The sequence below is a fragment of the Pongo abelii genome, chromosome 12, assembly GCF_028885655.2.
Source record: "Pongo abelii isolate AG06213 chromosome 12, NHGRI_mPonAbe1-v2.0_pri, whole genome shotgun sequence".
Classification (NCBI taxonomy): domain Eukaryota; kingdom Metazoa; phylum Chordata; class Mammalia; order Primates; family Hominidae; genus Pongo; species Pongo abelii.
In genome coordinates this window covers 30,847,033-30,865,830 of record NC_071997.2, presented here as the reverse complement: position 1 = coordinate 30,865,830, position 18,798 = coordinate 30,847,033, and the positions used below count along the sequence as shown (strand labels likewise).

Here is an 18,798-nt window from a genome sequence, read left to right as displayed (position 1 = left end):
ATCCTCTTGGAAAGTTCTATTGGACAGTGCTGGTTATAATGATATGACGTGTACCACTAGTTTTTATAAGCCACTGAACCCATTGGAATAAGTCGAATGAAATGTCAAGTGGAAGCCAAATATGTTACAGAAACAAAGTCAGAAGTGCTTTTATGAGTGCTTTTATGTCCTCCTTCTTTTTTCCTTTTTTTCTTTTTTTTTTGAGATAAGAGTCTCGCTCTGTCACCCAGTCTGGAGTGCAGTGGAGTGATCTCGGCTCACTGCAGCCTTATATATTCTTCTAAATAGGGAGTCCTGGTGTTTTTGGGTCCCAGGAATCGGTGTTAACTCAGACATGGTTTAAAAGCCCCTGAAGATATGGTTTCACCTTCCCCCACCAGGAGGCTGTAAATAGCATAAGTCTCTTGGGGGACCTCCCAGGCTTAGGAAACAGGGTTTAGAGGGGACTGATGTGAGCACACTGGAGTGCTTGGCCCTGGCCCAGGACTGCCGCCTGACACCAGAGAGCGCTTCTGGTCTGCTGTGTTGCTCAGAAAGTCTGTCCTTGGTAAGGTGATTCAAACATCTTCACCATTTTCTTCTAAGTTTGGATGTTTTCATTCGAACACTTTTCTTTTCTCTGTCACCCCGGCCGAAGTGCAGTGGCACGATTATGGTCCATTGCAGCCTTGACCTCCTACTTCAGCCCTCTGTGTAACTGGGACCACAGGTTCGCACCACCATGACCAGCTAATTTCTTTTTTTTTTTTTTTTAATTTTTGGTAGAGATAGGGTCTCGCTTTGTTGCCCAGGCTGGTCTCGAACTCCTGGGCTCAAGTGATCCACTCACCTTGGCCTCCCAAAGAGCTGGGAATAGAGGCATGAGCTAATGAACCCAGACATTTTCTTTAATTTGTCTGGTATTTGTCTGTATAATATGAGGTAGTGATCTAGGTTTATTTTCTTCAGTAGATAGCAAATGTCCTATCGTTTCCCCCCACTAACTTGAGATGCCACTTTGGTGATGTAAGTTCCCATGTATAAATGGATGTTTGTCTTTTTATCTCTCCCTGCAAGGTTATAACCCTGTTTAATTTCTATAGCCTTGCAGTTTATTTTGCTCTCTGGCAGGGCAGTTCTTCTCCCATTATTCTTATTTTTCAATATTTTGTCTTTTCTTGTTAGTTTCCTCTTCCTGAAGCACTTTAGCATCTGTTTGCCAAGTTTCCTCTAAACAACCAATTGAAAGTTATTGGAATTGATAAACTAATGAGATAATTGACATCATAAAAAAACTGAGTCTCCGGATTTAGGAACACCATTTGCTGTTCTGTTTATTTAGGTGCTTATTTTTTTGCTTCTTAAAGTTTTGTACTTGTCTTCATTTCATTGTAAGTCAATTTTAAGGCATTTGTTCTTGCTAATGTGAAAGGGTTTTGGGTTCCGCACCCCCCATGGATTTTTAAATCACTTAATGAGAGTATACAGAAAAATGAGATTTTTGTGTGTGTGGCTGTCTTACTGAATACTCTTTTATTTTTTTTTTTTCTGTCAATTCTCAGGAATTTTCTAAACAGACTATGATACCATATACTAACTATGAGAGTTTCTCCTTTCTTCTCCCTGGTTTTTTTTTTTTTTAACTTTATTATTATTATACTTTAAGTTTTAGGGTACATGTGCACAATGTGCAGGTTTGTTACATATGTATACATGTACCATGTTGGTCTGCTGCACCCATTAACTCGTCATTTAGCATTAGGTATATCTCCTAATGCTATCCCTCCCCCCTCCCCCCACCCCACAACAGTCCCCGGTGTGTGATGTTCCCCATACTGCGTCCATGTGTTCTCATTGTTCAGTTCCCACCTATGAGTGAGAACATGCGGTGTTTGGTTTTTTATCTTTTCCTTCTTTTCTTGGCTTACCTTATTGGAATATCCAGCATGAGGTTGGAGTGGGAATAGCAAGTACCCCTCTATCTTCTTGACTTTTAATGAGAGCACTTCTAGCATCTCACAATTATGTATAATGTTTGCTGAAAAAATGTCTCTGTTTTTCTAATTTGTTCAGAAAGTGATGTTGAAATTTAACCAAAATACTGTTTCACGTTTGAGATTATTATATTTTTTCTTTTTTAAATTGGAGGTGTTGAATTATATTAAGAGATCTCCTAATATTGAAGTAGCTTTATATTCCTGGAATAAACCCTATTAGGCCAATCACTTTAGAATTAGTCTTTAGATATATGGATAAATTCTATTTGCCAGTATTTTATTTGAATTCCCACTTAGGATTTTTGTCTCTCTCTCTCTCTCTCTATATATATATATATATGTATTTTTTTTTTTTTTTTTTTTTTGAGACGGAGTCTTGCTCTGTTGCCCAGGCTGGAGTGCAGTGGCGTGAACTTGGCTCACTGCAAGCTCCACCTCCTGGGTTCACGCCATTCTCCTGCCTCGGCCTCCCGAGTAGCTGGGACTACAGGCGCCTGCCACCAAGCCCGGCTAATTTTTTGTATTTTTAGTAGCGACAGGGTTTCACCGTGTTAGCCAGGATGGTCTCGATCTCCTGACCTCGTGATCTGCCTGCCTTGGCCTCCCAAAGTGCTGGGATTACAGGCGCGAGCCACTGCGCCCGGCTGTGTCTATTTTTAAGTGATGTTCCTTTATAGTTTTCTTTTTTTAGGCTATTTATTTTAAAGTTTCTGTAGACAGCAAGACTGTGTTAGCCTTGTAGAATAATTTGGGAAACTTTCCATCTTTTTCTAGCCTCTGGAACCTTTCTGTGTCCTAAGGTCTGAGAGAACTTTCCTGTAATTGTCTGAGACAAATAGATTTTTCAGGATGTATTTTTCAGTAACTTTAATTTCTCCTGTAGTAATTCGCTTCTTCTGTTTTTCTACCTCTTTTTTTTTTGACAGAGTCTTGCTCTGTCGCCCAGGCTGGAGTGCAGTGGTGCAGTGGCGCCATCTGGGCTCACTGCAACCTACGCCTCCCAGGTTCAAGTAATTCTCCTGTCTCCACCTCCCGAGTAGCTGGAATTACAGGCGCCCGCCACCACACCTGGCTAATTTTTGTATTTTCAGTAGAGACGGGGGTTTCACCATGTTGGCCAGGCTGGTCTCAAACTCCTGACCTCAGGTGATCCACCCGCCTCGGCCTCCCAAAGTGCTGGGATTACAGGCATATAAGCCACCGCACCTGGCCTTTTTTTCCTCTTTACATGTCACTTTTGGCCCCAGTGTTCATTACAGTGTTATTCACAATAGCCAAAAGGTGGAAACAATGCAAGTGTCTATCAACAGATGAATGGATAAACAAAATGTGGTACGTACATACAATAGGATAGTATTCATCCTTTAAGAGAAATGAAGTTCCGACACAAGCTACAACATGGACGATCCTTGAGAACATGCTAACTGAAATAAGCCACTCACAAAGAGACAGTGTATGACTCTACTTATATGAAATATCTAGAAAAGGCATATTCATAGAGGCAGAAGGTAGATTAGAGGTGACCAAGGGCTGGGAGAAGAGAGGAATAGGGAGTTACTGCCTAAAGGTCACAAAGTCTCTGTTTAGAGTGATGGAAAAGATTTGAAAACAGATAGTGGTGAGGGCTGCACAACAATGTGAATGTAATTAACGCCACTGAATTATACACTTAAACTGCTTAAAATGGCGTATTTCATGTTACATGTGTTTTATCACAATAAAAACTTTTCAAATCCACATAAAGTGCTTTTTGTTTTAGAAAACAGTTTTGATAATTTATATCTTCTTAGAATATCTTCCATTTCATCTAGCAGCTTAATTTTTTTAGTATGAATTTATAATTTTGTCCTTTTTCTTAATTTTATTGATATGCCTTCCCGTTTTTGTTGTTCAGGCTTGTCTAAAGCTTGTCTATTGCCCCCACTTTGGCACCCCCACATGAAACAGTTTTTGGTTTAATTGATTTAATATGCTGGGTTTTTCTCCTTTTCAATTAATTCCTCCTACTAACTATACATTTCTTTTTCAATAATTATTTTCAAGCTTCCTGTTGTTTGTTATGTGGTACTCCTACTCTCCTTTATTTAAGAAGTTAATGATTTTAGTTGTTTCTTATTTTATCCTAGAGATTGAACTTTTTTTTTGAGACAGTTTCACTTTGTTGCCTAGGCTAGAGTGCAATGGCATGACCTCGGCTCACTGCAGCCTCCCCACCTCCCGAGTTCAAGCAATTCTCATGTCTCAGCCTCCCACGTAGCTGGGATTACAGGCGCCCGCCACCACGCCTGGCTTTTTTTTGTATTTTAATAGAGATGGGGTTTCACCATGTTGCCCAGGCTGGTCTCGAACTCCTGAGCTCAGGCAACCCATCCATCTCAGCCTTCCAAAGTGCTAGGTTAATAGGCTTGAGCCACCATGCCTGGCCTTTTTTTTTTTTTTTTTTTTTTGAGATGGAGTTTCGCTCTTGTTGCCCAAGCTGGAGTGCAATGACACAGTCTCGGCTCACCGAAACCTCTGCCTCCTGGGTTCAAGCAATCTCTTGCCTCGGCCTCCTGAGTAGCTGGGATTACAGGCACGCACCACCACACCCGGCTAATTTTTTGTATTTTCAGTAGAAACGGGGTTTCACCATGTTAGCCAGGCTGGTCTCGAACTCCTGACCTCCATCCGCCTGCCTCAGCCTCCCAAAGTGCTGAGATTACAGGCGTGAGCCACTGTGCCTTGCCAAGAGTAAACATTTTTTTAAAAGTTAAAAGCGAATTGATTTCTTTTTCCTTTTTCTTTTTTTTTGCTACCCTTTTACAATTATTTCTGATTTTATTGCCTCATAGCCAGAGAATGAATGTATGGCCATGTACATATAAATTTGTAATTTTTGAAGTATATTGAAATTTTCTTTTATTTATTACTAAATTTTTTAAAAATATATTTTTATATAGAGACAGGTCTCACTATGTTGCTCAGGCTGGTCTCCAACTCCTGGGCTAAAGCTATTCTCCTGCCTCAGCCTCCCAAAGTGCTGGGATTATAGACGTGAGACACCGCCTGGCCTATATCGAGATTTTCTGTGTAGCCTAATTCATAGAGGCTACATAGAGGCTCAGGAGTATTCTGAGGTCAACTGAAAAGACTGCATGTGAATATATACGTATATATGTATGTGTAAATATATGTGCATATGTGTGTATGTATGTATATCCATTATATATAAAATCCAATTATTTATATTATTGAAATCTTCCGTGTGCATGCAGAATTAATTTTTTGTCTGTTTTGTCAATTTTTGAGAAAGGTATGTCAAAGTGTCCCACTAAGATTTTGATTGTCAATTTTTTTTTTGCATATTTGCATGTGTATTAAAGCTTTGTTATTACAAGGCGAAAGGCTCATGAAAATATATTTTCTAGGCATATAGTGTCTTTTATCGTTATGAAATATCTTTTCTCACTCTAATACTTTTGGTTAATTCGATTTTGTCTGACATTATTTTGCAAATCGTAGTGTCTTTTTTTAATTTTTACTTTTTTGGGACGGAGTCTCGCTCTGTAGCCAGGCTGGAATGCAGTTGCGTGATCCCGGCTGACTGCAATCTCCACCTCCCGGATTCAAGCGATTCTCCTGCCTCAGTCTCGCAAATACCTGGGATTACAGGTATGCGACACCACACCCAGATAATTTTTTTCTATTTTTAGTAGAGACAGGGTTTCACCATGTTGGCCAGGATGGTCTCAATCTCCTGACCTCGTGATCTGCCCGCCTTGGCCTCCCAAAGGGCTGGGATTACAGGCGTGAGCCACCGTGCCCAGCCTGAGCCATCGCGCCTGGCCAAAACTTCTTTCTTTCTTTATTATTTATTTAATTTGAGGCAGAATCTCTCTCTGTTGTCCAGGCTGGAAGGCAGTAGTGTGATCTCAGCTCACTGCAACCTCTGCCTCCTGGGTTCAAGGGATTCTCCTACCTTAGTCTACCGAGTAGCTAGGACTACAGGCATGCACCACCACACCCGGCTAATTTTTATATATATTTTTAGTAGAACTGGGTTTCACTATGTTGGCCAGGCTGGTCGCAAACTCCTGAACTCAAGTGATCCTCCCGCCTCAGCCTCCCAAAGTGCTGAGATTACAGGCATGAGCTACTGTGCCTGGCCTCTTACTGTCTTTATTTTTTTAATCTGTATAAATTTTAGTTTACGTGTGCAAATGGTTTTAAAAATCAAATATAAGATTTAAAATGGCCAGGCATAGTGGCTCCTATCTGTAATCTTAGCACTTTGGGAGGCTGAAGTGGGAGGATTGCTTGAGCACAGGAGTTTGAGACCAGGCTGGGCAACATAGGGAGAACCTGTCTTCACAAAAAATAATTTTAAAAAATTAGCCAGGCATGGTGGTGCACACCTGTAGTCCCAGCTACTCAGGAGGCTGAGATGGAAGGGTAGCTTGAGCCCAGGAGGACATCATGTCTGCAGTGAGTTATGATCTTGCTACTACACTGGGCAACAGAGTGAGACCCTGTCTCAAAAAAAGGAAAAAAAAAAAAAAGAAATGTCTTGCCTCAACCCAACCCCCACTCAATTTTCTCAACCTAGAGACAATCACTTATTACATTGTTTTGGATAATTGCTTCCACGTTTCTAAATAATAATCTTCAACCCAGCGTGGTGGCTCACACCTGTAATCCCAGCACTTTGGGAGGCCAAGGTGGGTGGATCACCTGAGGTCAGGAGTTTGAGACCAGCCTGGCCAACATGGTGAAACCCCTTCTCTACTAAAAAATACAAAAAAAAAAAAAAAAAATTAGCCGAGCATGGCAGCTCGTGCCTGTAATCCCAGCTCTTCAGAAGGCTGAGGCAGGAGAATCACTTGAACCTGGGATCCAGAGGTTGCAGTGAGCCGAGATGGCGCCACTGCACTCCAGCCTGGGCGACAGAGCGAGACTCTGTCTCAAAATAAAAATAAATAAATAAATAAATAAATAATCTTCCCACGACTGAAATCCCTTGAATTTTCAGTTTTATATTTTCTTCATTTCCTGTTGTTGAACATTATTATTTTGTTTTCTCACATGACCCCATTGCATTTCCATTTCCATTCTCCACATCCTCCCAAAATAGTTAAAATTTTTGGTTAGATCAATATTCAATATTCATTATTACGTCTATGAAGATGTGATTTACAGCCAACTTATTTCATATACTGTGATTACATGTCATTTTCAGATAGCTTTCTATTTTCTCAGGAGTTAATGGATTTCCCTCTGCTTGGATCCAAACTTCTTACAACAGCCTACGTGAGGGTAGCCTGTGGAAAAATGTCTTTACTCTACTCTTACATTTGATTGATAGTTTGGGGGTATCTGTAGATTTCTAGGCTGGAAATCGTTTACTTTCTTTTTTCTTTTCTTTCTTTTTTTTTTTTTTTTTAAGAAGGAGTCTTGCTCTGTCGCCCGGGCTGGAGTGCAGTGGCACAATCTCGGCTCACTGCAACCTCCGCCATCCGGGTTCACGCCATTCTCCTGCCTCAGCCTCCGGAGTAGCTGGGACTACAGGCACCCGCCACCATGCCCGACTAATTTTTTGTATTTTTAGTAGAGACGGGGTTTCACCATGTTGGCCAGGCTGGTCTCAAACTCAGGTGATCCACCCACCTCGGCCTCCCAAAGTGCTGGGATTACAAAGTGTGAGCCACCTTGCCCAGCCCAGGAAATCATTTTCCCTCAGGATTTTGAAAGCATTGCTGGTTCAAGTCATGTTCTTGAGGCATGTTAGCCAATCTGATCTCCACTCCTTTGTCTATGGCCTGTTTTGTTTCCTGGAAGCTTTCAGTATCTTTTGTCCTGAGTGCTCTGAAATTTCACAATGAGTTGCCTTAGTAGGGGTTTATTTTCATCCACTCTGCTAGGCATTAGTGAAACGGAAAAATTCCCTTGTCCCCCTCGCAGGGTGTGTGATGGGGATGTGGCTTGCTTCTTGGGTGCCCCGATGCTCAAGTCCCTAGAGGTAGCATGCAGACGGGCAGGTTGTGGGGCTCCGACCCCACCACAGTGTCTAAGGGTGAATGTTTACAGCTCCTGAGGCCCCAGTGGGCGCGTGTTACAGGGTGCTCTTTTAGTTTAGCTGTCGGTAGTCAGTTTATGTTAGCTCAATTAGACCCTCTGCCTTACCACAAAGACAGACGGCTTTCTGTATCCCGGGGTTTCTGGCCTTGGTGTACCGGAAGAATCGGCATGCACCTGGGCTTGGAGAATGAGTGCAAGGTTTTATTGTGTGGAAGTAGCTCTCAGCAGATGGGGGAGCCAGAAGGGGATGGAGTGGGAAGGTGGCTTTCCCCTGGAATCGGGCAACTCAGTGGCCCGGAGTCTCCTCCCACCATCCCGACCAAACTTGCCGGCTTCTGTCGGTGTGCTCTTACCTGATGTGTTCCTCTTCAAGTCCAGCCACTTGTGTCTTCTTCCAGCAATAAGCTCCTCTGGATGTCCAGCTGCTTGTGTCTCTGCCTGCTAGGGTCTTGGGGGTTTTATAGGCACAGGGTGGGGGCGTGTTGGGAAATGCAACATTTGGGCAGGAAAACAGAAACAGAACATAGCTTTGTGGGCACAGGCCCGGGGGTCCTAGCCAGGGACCATGCCTTTCCCTTCCCAGCACTTCCCTGCCCGACTCCTGTATCATCAGTTGGTATTTTCCATCTAGAAACTCATGTCTTTTATGTCTGAGAGAGCTCTCAAATTGTTGACTTGATAATTTTTGTCTGCTTTGTTTTCTTTCTGGAACTCCTGTTCCTCAGTAGCCTGCCACACTGATGCACTGATCCTCTATCACTTCTAGCCCGTTTTCATCCTCTTTCTTACCCAAGCTCTTTTTTTCTTCCATGTCTTATGGAATTTTCTCAAATGTCTCTTCATTGAATTTTTTCATTAAAATTTTTTTTTCAGTTTTTTAATTTCATTGAAAAAGTTCATCGAATTTTTCATATGTGCTATTGTATTTTTAATTTCTAAGACAGCTGGTCTTCTTATCTTTTTAAATAGATGCAATTATCAGGCTGGGAGTGGTGGCTCACTTCTGCAATCCCAGCACTTTGGGAGGTCGAGGCGAGCGCATCATTTGAGCTCAGGAGTTTGAGACCAGCCTAGGCAACATGGCGAAACCCCGTCTCTACACAAAATAGAAATTAGTTGGGCATGGCCAGGCCCAGTGGTTCACGCCTGTAATCCCAGCACTTTGGGAGGCTGTGGCGGGTGGATCACAAAGTCAGGAGTTCGAGACCAACCTGGCTGATATGGTGAAACCCTGTCTCTGCTAAAAAGTACAAAAATTAGCCAGGTGTGGTGGGCAGGCGCCTGTAATCCCAGCTACTCGGGAGGCTGAGGCAGGAGAATCGCTTGAACCCGGGAGGCGGAGGTTGCAGTGAGCTGAGATCGTGCCACTGTACTCCAGCCTGGGTGACAGAGAAAAAAAAAAAAAAAAAGATTTTTCAAAATAAGGTTGTAGATTAAAAAAAGAAAGAAAGAAAGAAATTAGCTGGGCGTGATGGCATCCTCCTATACCCAGCTACTTGAAAGGCCAGAGTGGGAGGATCACTTGAGCCCAAGAGGTCGAGGCTGCAGTGAGCTGGGGTGGTAACACTGCACTCCAGCCTGGGCAACAGAGTGAGACCCTATCTCAAAAAATATACAAATAAATAAAAATAGATACTATATTTTACCTCTTCAAAAATAATGTTTTGTTTTGCTTTCAAAATTTCTTACGTTTCTGCATCATTTCTGGTTCCTCAATTTTATTTTCTCTTTTGTTAGTTTTTTGTTTTGATTTGTGCTTTTGTTTATGTATTTATTTATTTTGAGACGGGGTCTCACCCTGTTGCCCAGGCTGGAGTACAGTGGCCTGACCATAGCTCACTGCAGCCTCACTGCTCAAGCGATCCTCCCACCTCAGCCTCCCGTGTAGTTAGGACTACAGGTGTGTGTCACCATCCTGGCTATTTTTTGTAGAGATGGGGTCTTGCCATGTTGCCCAGCCTGGTCTTGAACTCCTGGGTTCAAGTGATCCTCCTGCCAGGGCCTCCTAAAGTGCTGGGACTACAGGTGTAAGCCACTGGGCCTGGCCGATTTTTGCTTTTATGTGGAAAGTTTCCTTAACTAACTGTCAATCCTTAGATGATAATTTTATTCACAGTTAGAAGTGAGTCACTTAAAGCATATAGGGGAAAAAAAGCTTAATGGAAGCTCTCTATGAGTGGGAGTGGCTTATTTCCTAGTGGAATTACTATGAGATCTGTCTGGACAGTGTAGTTGGGGGACCCCAACCATCAATATTTGAAGGTCTTTTCTTAGGCTAATCATGCCTCAGAAGGAGTGGTCTCCAATGCCTGAGACTAATAGAGTAGACTACCAGTATTCTTGGAGCCTAGTGGAGGAAGGGGACTAGAGGTCTCACATTCCATAGTATATAGCATTTCTTTTAACTCTGTTGTGTTCAGTATGGGCCCTCATTCCTCGCCTAAGCCGTAAGTCCAGCGTCACTCTAGTTCTTTCTCTCTAGTCTTCCATGGAGACAGAGTTAGAGATCCAGCTGCATCCTATATGGACTTTCAATCAATAATCCCATTTCCAGCCTCACGGTCACTTCATCCTCTTTATTCAGAGTGGTGTCTCCCATTCTTGAGATTTTCTGGTGGTTTGTGGCACAAAGCTGCCTACTTCTGGGTTTCCAACAGGCATTAGCCTTTTCTGGTCATTTAATTATTAACCAATTAGATGTCTAACTGCTCTCCTTTTGCTAAGATGTTGTTGCATCTCTTTGTGTGTATGAGCTTATGCGTATTAAAAAATTCCTTTACTGTATCATTAGTGGGTTTTCAAGTAGGAGTGGGAGCATCTTTAATTCATAATGTTTAATTCCATGGTTTTATTTTATTTTATTTTTTGAGATAGGATCTCCCTCTGTCACCCAGGCTGGAGTGCAGTGGTACGATCATAGCTCATTGCAGCCTCAAACTCCTGGGCTCAGGTGATCCTCCTGCCTCAACCTCCTGAGTAGCTAGGACTACAGGCATGCACTAGCATGCCCAGCTTATTTGTAAATTTTTTTGTAGGGAGGGTCTCACCATATTGCCCAGGCTATTTTCTGTGGAAGAGGTCTTGCTATGTCGCCTGAGCTGTTTTGTTTATGCAGAAACATAAGAAATTTTGAAAGCAAAACAAAACTCCTGGCTTTAAGCAATCCTCCCTCCTTGGCCTCCCAAAATGTTGGGATTGTAAGTGGGAGCCACCACACCTGACCTCTTTGTTTGTTTTCATTAGTATTTTCTTGTTCTATCTTTATTTGTTCTTGCATTTTCACACTTTAAACCTGTCATTTTTTTTCTGGTATCTCTATAGTAACAGTAACAGCCAACATTAAGCACTATTCACCAGTCACTTTTCATGCAATCCTTGTATGCTATTGTCCATATAGTAGAGTACAGGTACTTATTTATTAATTTATTATTTTTTATTATTATTTATATTTTATATGTATTTTTTTTTTCTGAGACGGAGTCTCGCTCTGTCGCCCAGGCTGGAGTGCAGTGGCGCAATCTCGACTCACTGCAAACTCTGCCTCCCGGGTTCACGCCATTCTGCCTCAGCCTCCCCAGAAGCTGGGACTATAGGCTCCTGCCGCCACACTCGGCTAATTTTTGTATTTTTAGCAGAGACGGGGTTTCTCTGTGTTAGCCAGGATGGTCTCGATCTCTTGACCTTGTGATCCGCCCACCTCGACCTCCCAAAGTGTTGGGATTACAGGTGTGAGCCACTGCGCCCGGCCAAACTTGTATTATATATTATATATAATATATTAATATTATTATTTATTAATCACAGTAACTCTATTCAGTAGGTAGTAGATACTATTCATATGCTCACTTTACATATACCTAATAGGTGGAGGACCCAGAATGGAAATCCAGAGCCTGTAGTGCTATACTAATCACTGTACTACTAGTGATGGCATCTAGATTTTTTCTTTCATTAGTCTTTATCCTTTAACAGGGGAATTCAACTCATCACGTTTATTGGGATAACTAATATGGATGAGTGTATTCTTACTATCTGGGGTAAATTGTATTATTACTAGCAAATATTCACTCTCTTTTCCACCTAAGACAGGGTTATACTTTAGTGCCTCTCTGATGATGGGCTTGGACATGTGCTTTCCTTTAGCCAGTGGAGTGTGGGTAGCCTCTGTCTCCTTGCCCCTCTGCCATGAAAATAAGCATGTCTAGGTGGCTCACGCCTGTAATCCCAGCACTTTGGGAGGCCGAGGCGGGCGGATCATGAGGTCAGGAGATTGAGACCATCCTGGCTAACAGGGTGAAACCCCGTCTCTACTAAAAATACAAAAAATTAGCCGGGCTTGGTGGCGGGCTCCTGTAGTCCCAGCTACTCAGGAGGCTAAGGCAAGAGAATGGCGTGAACCCGGGAGGCGGAGCTTGCAGTGAGCGGAGATCGCTCCACTGCACTCCAGTGTGGGCGACAGAGGGAAACTCCGTCTCAAAAAAAAAAAAAAAAAGAAAGAAAGAATGAAAATAAGTATGCTTCAGATAAGGGTGCTCTGAGATTTTCACAGTCAGAGAATAAGGGTGCTTATTCTCTGAGATTTCCACAGTCTAGCAAATTCCAAATGCCTCTATAAGTCATAATCCTTGCTTTTTGGAGGCCAAAGTATTATAGTATCCTTAAAGCCCCTCCCTTATTAGGTTTCTGCAGTACAGAGTACAAATGAATGGATTTACCTTTCCACCATTGTTTACATCAACTCAATTCCTAATCTCTGTAAATAACCCTCTACAAACACCCTCTAGTTGTGGTTAGTGCTGGTTTATCTTGTCATTTATTTATTTTGAGACGGAGTCACCCTCTGTCATCCAGGCTGGAGTGCAATGGCATGATCTCGGCTCACCGCAACCTCTGCCTCCCAGGTTCAAGGGATTCTCCTGTCTCAGCCTCCCGAGTTGTTCAGATTACAGGCATGTGCCACCAGGCCCGGCTGATTTTGTATTTTTAGTAGAGACAGGGTTTCACCATGTTGGCCAGGCTGGTCTCAGACTCCTGACCTCCGGTGATCCGCCCACCTCGGCCTCCCAAAGTGCTGGAATCACAGGTGTGAGCCACCATGCCTGGCTTTTGTCATTGATTATTAAACAACACCCACGTGGCAAATTCATGTTTGATATTCTGGGGCCCCAAGTCTACTTTCATTTCTGCTCCCACATCTGATAGTATTTTTATATGAGATTTGAATACACCATTTCATTCTTTGATAATTTCTGCCCTTTCTTCACTGAAATCTAGGATCTGCTACCATCTCACCTGGCTCATCGACATGTAAATCCCTTCAGTACTGATCAATTTCTACCAGTCTTTAGATTTGAAGATCAAAATGCTAATGATGATGATGGATGGTTTTGGAAAAGGACAAGTAGAGCCTCAATGTCTGGCACCTATGGCTGATTTAATTTTAAACTCAGGGAAATGAAGTAGGTACTGTGCATAAAAAATATTCAGGTGATTTTATTTAAAGCATTTTTACTAAATTCAAGCTAATCAAAAAAACCTTTATTTAAATGACAACTTATTTGAATAATTTTTAAATTTTTATTTTTAATCAATATATAGAAATTGCACATATGTATGACATACAATATAATATTTTGATACATGTATAAATTGTGCATTGATCAAATTAGGGTTTGACAACCTCAGGCTTCATCATTTATAAGATAGACTTCTGCCATTTAAAACTTTATATCTAAAGTTACCAACTAGTAATTAACTGAACATATCAAATAACAAGATATTATTTAAAAGAGCCTAAATTAATAAAATGTTTAAATACATTTTGAGCTTTAAAATACAAGAAATAAATACGACTTATTTTAGAAAAAATTTTTAAAAATATAGACAAAGGTGGATATAGACAAAAACATGTACAGGAAAATATCAAAAGGACTAAATCCCTTGGAGATTTTAATGGTAAAAGCTTGCTGATATTGTTTTTAAAATTATCATCTTTTAAAAAAACATTTTATGGCCATTTGTTAATGAGAATAAGCTTCTATTGAAAATGAAATCTTTGCTTCTATAAGAATATACTCTCAGATATGCATCTCTTATAGAGCTAACATAAATAATTATTTAGATGTCTGTAGTTACAATAAGCTTTATATGATGGGGTTTAGAAATATCTATAAAGCAAGCCCTGGGGATAATTCTAACACATGCTACAGTTTGGGGATGTAAGCTCAAACTGTCATCCATCTAGTGACTTAAAGTTTGTCTTCTACTCTAAAATATATCAACACACACACATATATGTGCACATGTAAATATATACAAATAAAATATTGTAGTGAAATAAAATACTTTTTTTGTTTGTTAGTTGGTGTTGAGAAAAGCTCTAGCTCTGTTGTCCAGAATGGAATGCAGTGGAACAATCATGGTTCACTGCAGCATCAAACTCCTGGGCTCAAGTGATCCTCCCGCCTCAGCCTCCTAAGTAGCTGGAACCAAAGATGTGTGCCACCATGCCTGGCTAATTTTTTTAAAAAAATTTTTATAGAAATGGAGTATCTCAGTGTTGTCCAGGCTCATCTTGCACTCCTGAATTCAAGCCTTCCTCCTACCTCAGCCTCCCAAAGTGCTGGGATTAAAGGCATAAGGCACTATGTCTGGCCTTGAAAGGAATTTTTATTCAGCCTTTTCCAGATGTTTTTGCTTTTTTCTGGTGCTAGTCCTAAGAAAATTAAGAAGTCCTAAGATAACTGTTCCCAACATGTAAAACATGCATTCGTTGGTTATTATGGCAATATTCCCTGCATGAGTAATTTTGGTGGTGAGCTTCTGTCTCATCATTTCTAGAAAAAATGTTATTTCTGTCATAACCCCTAATGCTTAGTAAAAAGGCTCTTTCTTTGTATGTTGGTCTTCTTCTTGCAAATTAGACACCCAGTATTAGCTCGTATTTCATTGTTAAGGACCAGCCCTGTGCTGGAGAGCTCTGGTTTCAGGGCCGCTACTTACCATGGTAGCTCATGGCTGTGCTCTTTCTTTCTTCCTTGTTCCACTTCACAACATCTCACACAGGACAAAAAGCAGAGCAGATATGTTCAGATCCTCTGATGTTAATTGAGGCCACTGTGCTTTTTGAGAAATACAAAATTTGGCCCCAAAACATCCGTCCAGATTGTATACAGAGTCTATAGTGACCTCTCAAATATGACCTCCTGCTTTAACAGAATCAGTTCAGGTTCTGGATATTTTTTACCAAACTCAAGTTAGCTGCAACTGCTCGAGTTTTCATCAATTCAGATACAAAACTATTCACCTTCTTTGATTTCAACAATAAGAATCACAAAACTAGATCTTACATACAAAGTAAACCTCACTAAATTGGGGGATTGGTAAATAAATTAAAAGTGGTTATTATCTATTGCTATTTATATATTTCCTTGTAACCATTTCCAATCTTGGTGCCCATCCCTCATCAGATGGTGCTTGGCGCGCCTCTGTGCAAATGTCCTCTCTTCTATTTCCACAAAGGCAAAATGCTGTTTTCTATATTTAGGAATACTATCAACTTCTTGTTACTGTTGCCATTACTTCAGAGTCACCTACTCATATGTACAGTTTCTAAACTAAAATATGGCAAGAAACTTGTCAATGAAGACAATTCCATGTGAAATTTTAGGCGTGTTTCTTTTTCTGCAGAGTAATTGACTGATTCTCAAATTTTACGGGGCTAGTTTAGTCACAGCTCTTCCCTCCGAGATCTTCATTTTCTGAGAAACTAACTCTGAATCTGTGTCCTGATGAGGATCTGCCATCACACATACCACAAAGTGCCACCCATGTCAAGCATGAAAGTCTGCCCTCAAACTGACACCCACAATTGATATCACAGCAGAGAAACAACGACATAGAGCACAACTGAGAGGAAGAGCTGTCTCAGCTATGCAGCCAAATGCTTAGGACCAAATAAGGAATCCACGCCTCACACACTCTGGGTTGGAGAAGATGGGACTGCATTAGACAAGTCGGTTTTTCATTTGTTTGTTTTTGAGATGGACTCTTGCCCTGTTCCCCCGGCTGGAGTGCCCTGGCACGATCTCGGCTCACTGCAACCTCTGCCACCTGGGTTCAAGCAATTCTCCTGCCTTAGCCTCCCAATTAGCTGAGATTACAGGCGCCCACCAACACGCCTGGCTAATTTTTTATTTTTATTTCTAGTAGAGACAGGGTTTCACCAGTTGGCCAGGCTGGTCTTGAACTGATGACCTCAGGTGATCCCCTACTCTCAGCCTTTCAATGTGTTGGGATCACAGGCGTGAGCCACAGCGCCTGGCCTAGATAAGTACTTTTGAGGGATAAGATGGTAATATCTGAAATATTTGGTTGGAGATGTTCTTTATATTGTTTTTACTTCCATCTCTCTGTCTGTTACTTGTATCCTATACTAACAATCAAGGCTCCTTTTGATGGAAATTATTTTAATCTCTTAGCTGTTGCCTCTTTCTGCCTATGGAACATCTTGCACACCACTGCCTGACCAGATTTTATAACTCAGCATTCAAGCGAAGCTCCTGTCATAATCTAAACTCTTCCTTATGGTATCCTTGCTTTTCAGTACTAATCTGAGATACTCCTGCTGCTTTTCTTCAGAACAAACAGCTCTTTCAATAAAGCTAATGTCAGGAAACTTGCCATGCAAATAAACACAACAAATAAATTGAAACATAATCTATTTTGTTTTTTCCAATAACAAACCTCTTAAGTGAATTTATGTCCTTAATGAAAGAGTTGTTTACTTTTCCAAGTTCTGCAGTTTCTTTTCTAAATTGTTCCCATTTTCCTTATACTTTCTACAATATTCTCAAGATGCTTCATTGTTTCTTTTCGGGCCAGCCTCTCTCTCTTCTCCACTGCCTTTTGAAAAGCTGAGCAGTTGGACCTGGGAAAGATGCCCTGCCAGCTTCAGGAACAATGCTGATAGAGGATGCCAATCTGGGATGATGGCACATTTTCCGTGACAGCTAGTACCACAACGTGGTTACTGGCTGCTAGCATTCTCTGCCCATCAGTGGTCTCTAGATAGTGCACTGTGTACGTCACCAGCAATAGAGTAGCTCCTCTAGTCCGTTATCTTTTCTGCAGTCCCTGTGCACCAAGAGTATCATTACTAGTTAGTTCTGAAGCTCCTCACTGAGTAATGGCAGTATGCTGCCCACCGATAGTTTGGTAAGCTGGAGCTTGTACCATCACTGCAAAAATAGCAGATGACACTGCTTTCTCATCTTCATACTTTTCTCTTAATTCCTGGCTTTCCAGGTGCATGTAAGGATACACTACTCAATATTATCCTGTTGGAAATGCTCTTGGACAGTATCTGTCTTACCTGTTAAGAATCAGATATCCATGAACTGTATTCTGAGAATCTTTACCCTTTACACTTATGAAGATGTGAGTTGCAGAAAAACACTTCTTAAATCTTTGGTAGAATTCTTCTGGACCACTCTCGATATAGGAAGCTTCCCTGAATGACTCCAGCTCTGTGGAAACCATGTGGATCCTCCATGCACGATGCTAAAAAAAAAATCACAGAAATTTGTCTTGATCGTCCTTTTTGATTCTTACAGGCTTCTTCCTTCCTATTAAAGTGATTGTTTTATTAATAGGATTAGGGTAACGTAGTGTTCTCTGTGCATGTTTCCCAAATATGTTTGGAAATCAACTACAGGTGAGGGAAGAGACTCACAAGGGAATTCCAAGTGGCTGGGATTAAAGGATGCGTGAGTGAATAAATGATCTGGTTCCAAGATTGGATTAAAAGAAAAAAATTGCCACTGATCTCTTTTCCACATTGTGATCATATTGCCCTCTTCTCTCAGTTGTCTCTAGATTTTCTGCCTATCTCCCAGATTATTCTGCCTATCTCCCAGAAAATTCAGAAAGAAAGATATTTTCTTTCTGAAATTCAAAAGTAATAAAATAATGAATTTAAGCTCCCCCTATAAAATAAGGTCATGTGTGTTCCTAAAAGTTAGAAAGGTTAGAAGTATAAAATTCCAATATGTATTAGGTGACTGTCCTCAGACATTTTAAGGAAACCTCAGATGAATATCAAGGATAGAAAATTAAATCCTAAAATACTATAGAAATGTGAGATAAATGTAAAAACATTCTGTTAATTCAAATTTTAAAAAATGCCATTTATTTGGACTATGCCCCAACAGACCAAATCAAAATGCAGCTATTCATGCTAAAGTTCTGCATCCCTGAATTTTTAACTACATTGTTTACCTGACTTAGTAAAAAATCAGGACGGATGCATAATAGCCAAACGCCAAAACAGGCCAGTTTTAGCCAGCATGATAAGGAAGTCCTCTATTCTTTCATCTATGGAAGAAGAGTAACCTGATGTTAACCATTTCATTTGTTGTATTATTTTGTTTCTTTGCTCCTGTTCAAGAAACCTTACAAAAACTGGCTCTTGTCCCATACCCAGCATAGAAACTCTCTATTTTTGGATGAGATATTTCCTGATTTTTGAATCACAGATAGAAGCCAATTTGATCATTTAGCTAAATTTGCAAAAATATTGTCTTTTCATATCTTCAAATATACAATGAGAAAACCCAAAGAGATATGAGAAAATCTGGCCAAAATCACACACACACACACATACACACACACAATCAGGAGTTGAACTGAGAACAGAAATAACATTTTCTGATTTGAAGGCAGTAGAATTTTTATTGTCTAATAACAGTAACTTTATTTTATATAATCT

At 40.9% G+C, this 18,798-nt stretch overlaps 1 protein-coding gene across 7 annotated transcripts in view; it reads left to right on the top strand.

Annotated features, from left to right (window-relative positions):
• The window catches only part of LOC129047220 (mitogen-activated protein kinase kinase kinase kinase 4-like), a 179,917-nt gene that overhangs the window by 134,425 nt on the left and 26,694 nt on the right, over positions 1–18,798 (top strand). The window contains exon 6 of one of the 7 annotated variants that reach the window (XM_054547431.2): positions 15,720–18,253. The exons of 5 other annotated variants lie outside the window; for them this stretch is intronic. In XM_054547431.2, the coding sequence (XP_054403406.1) occupies positions 15,720–15,728 (9 nt within the window). In that variant the 3' untranslated portion in view covers positions 15,729–18,253. Of the gene's footprint in view, positions 1–13,304; positions 14,929–15,719; positions 18,254–18,798 lie in introns of those variants that run through there. One more of the 7 variants, XM_054547427.2, reaches the window with a different exon arrangement.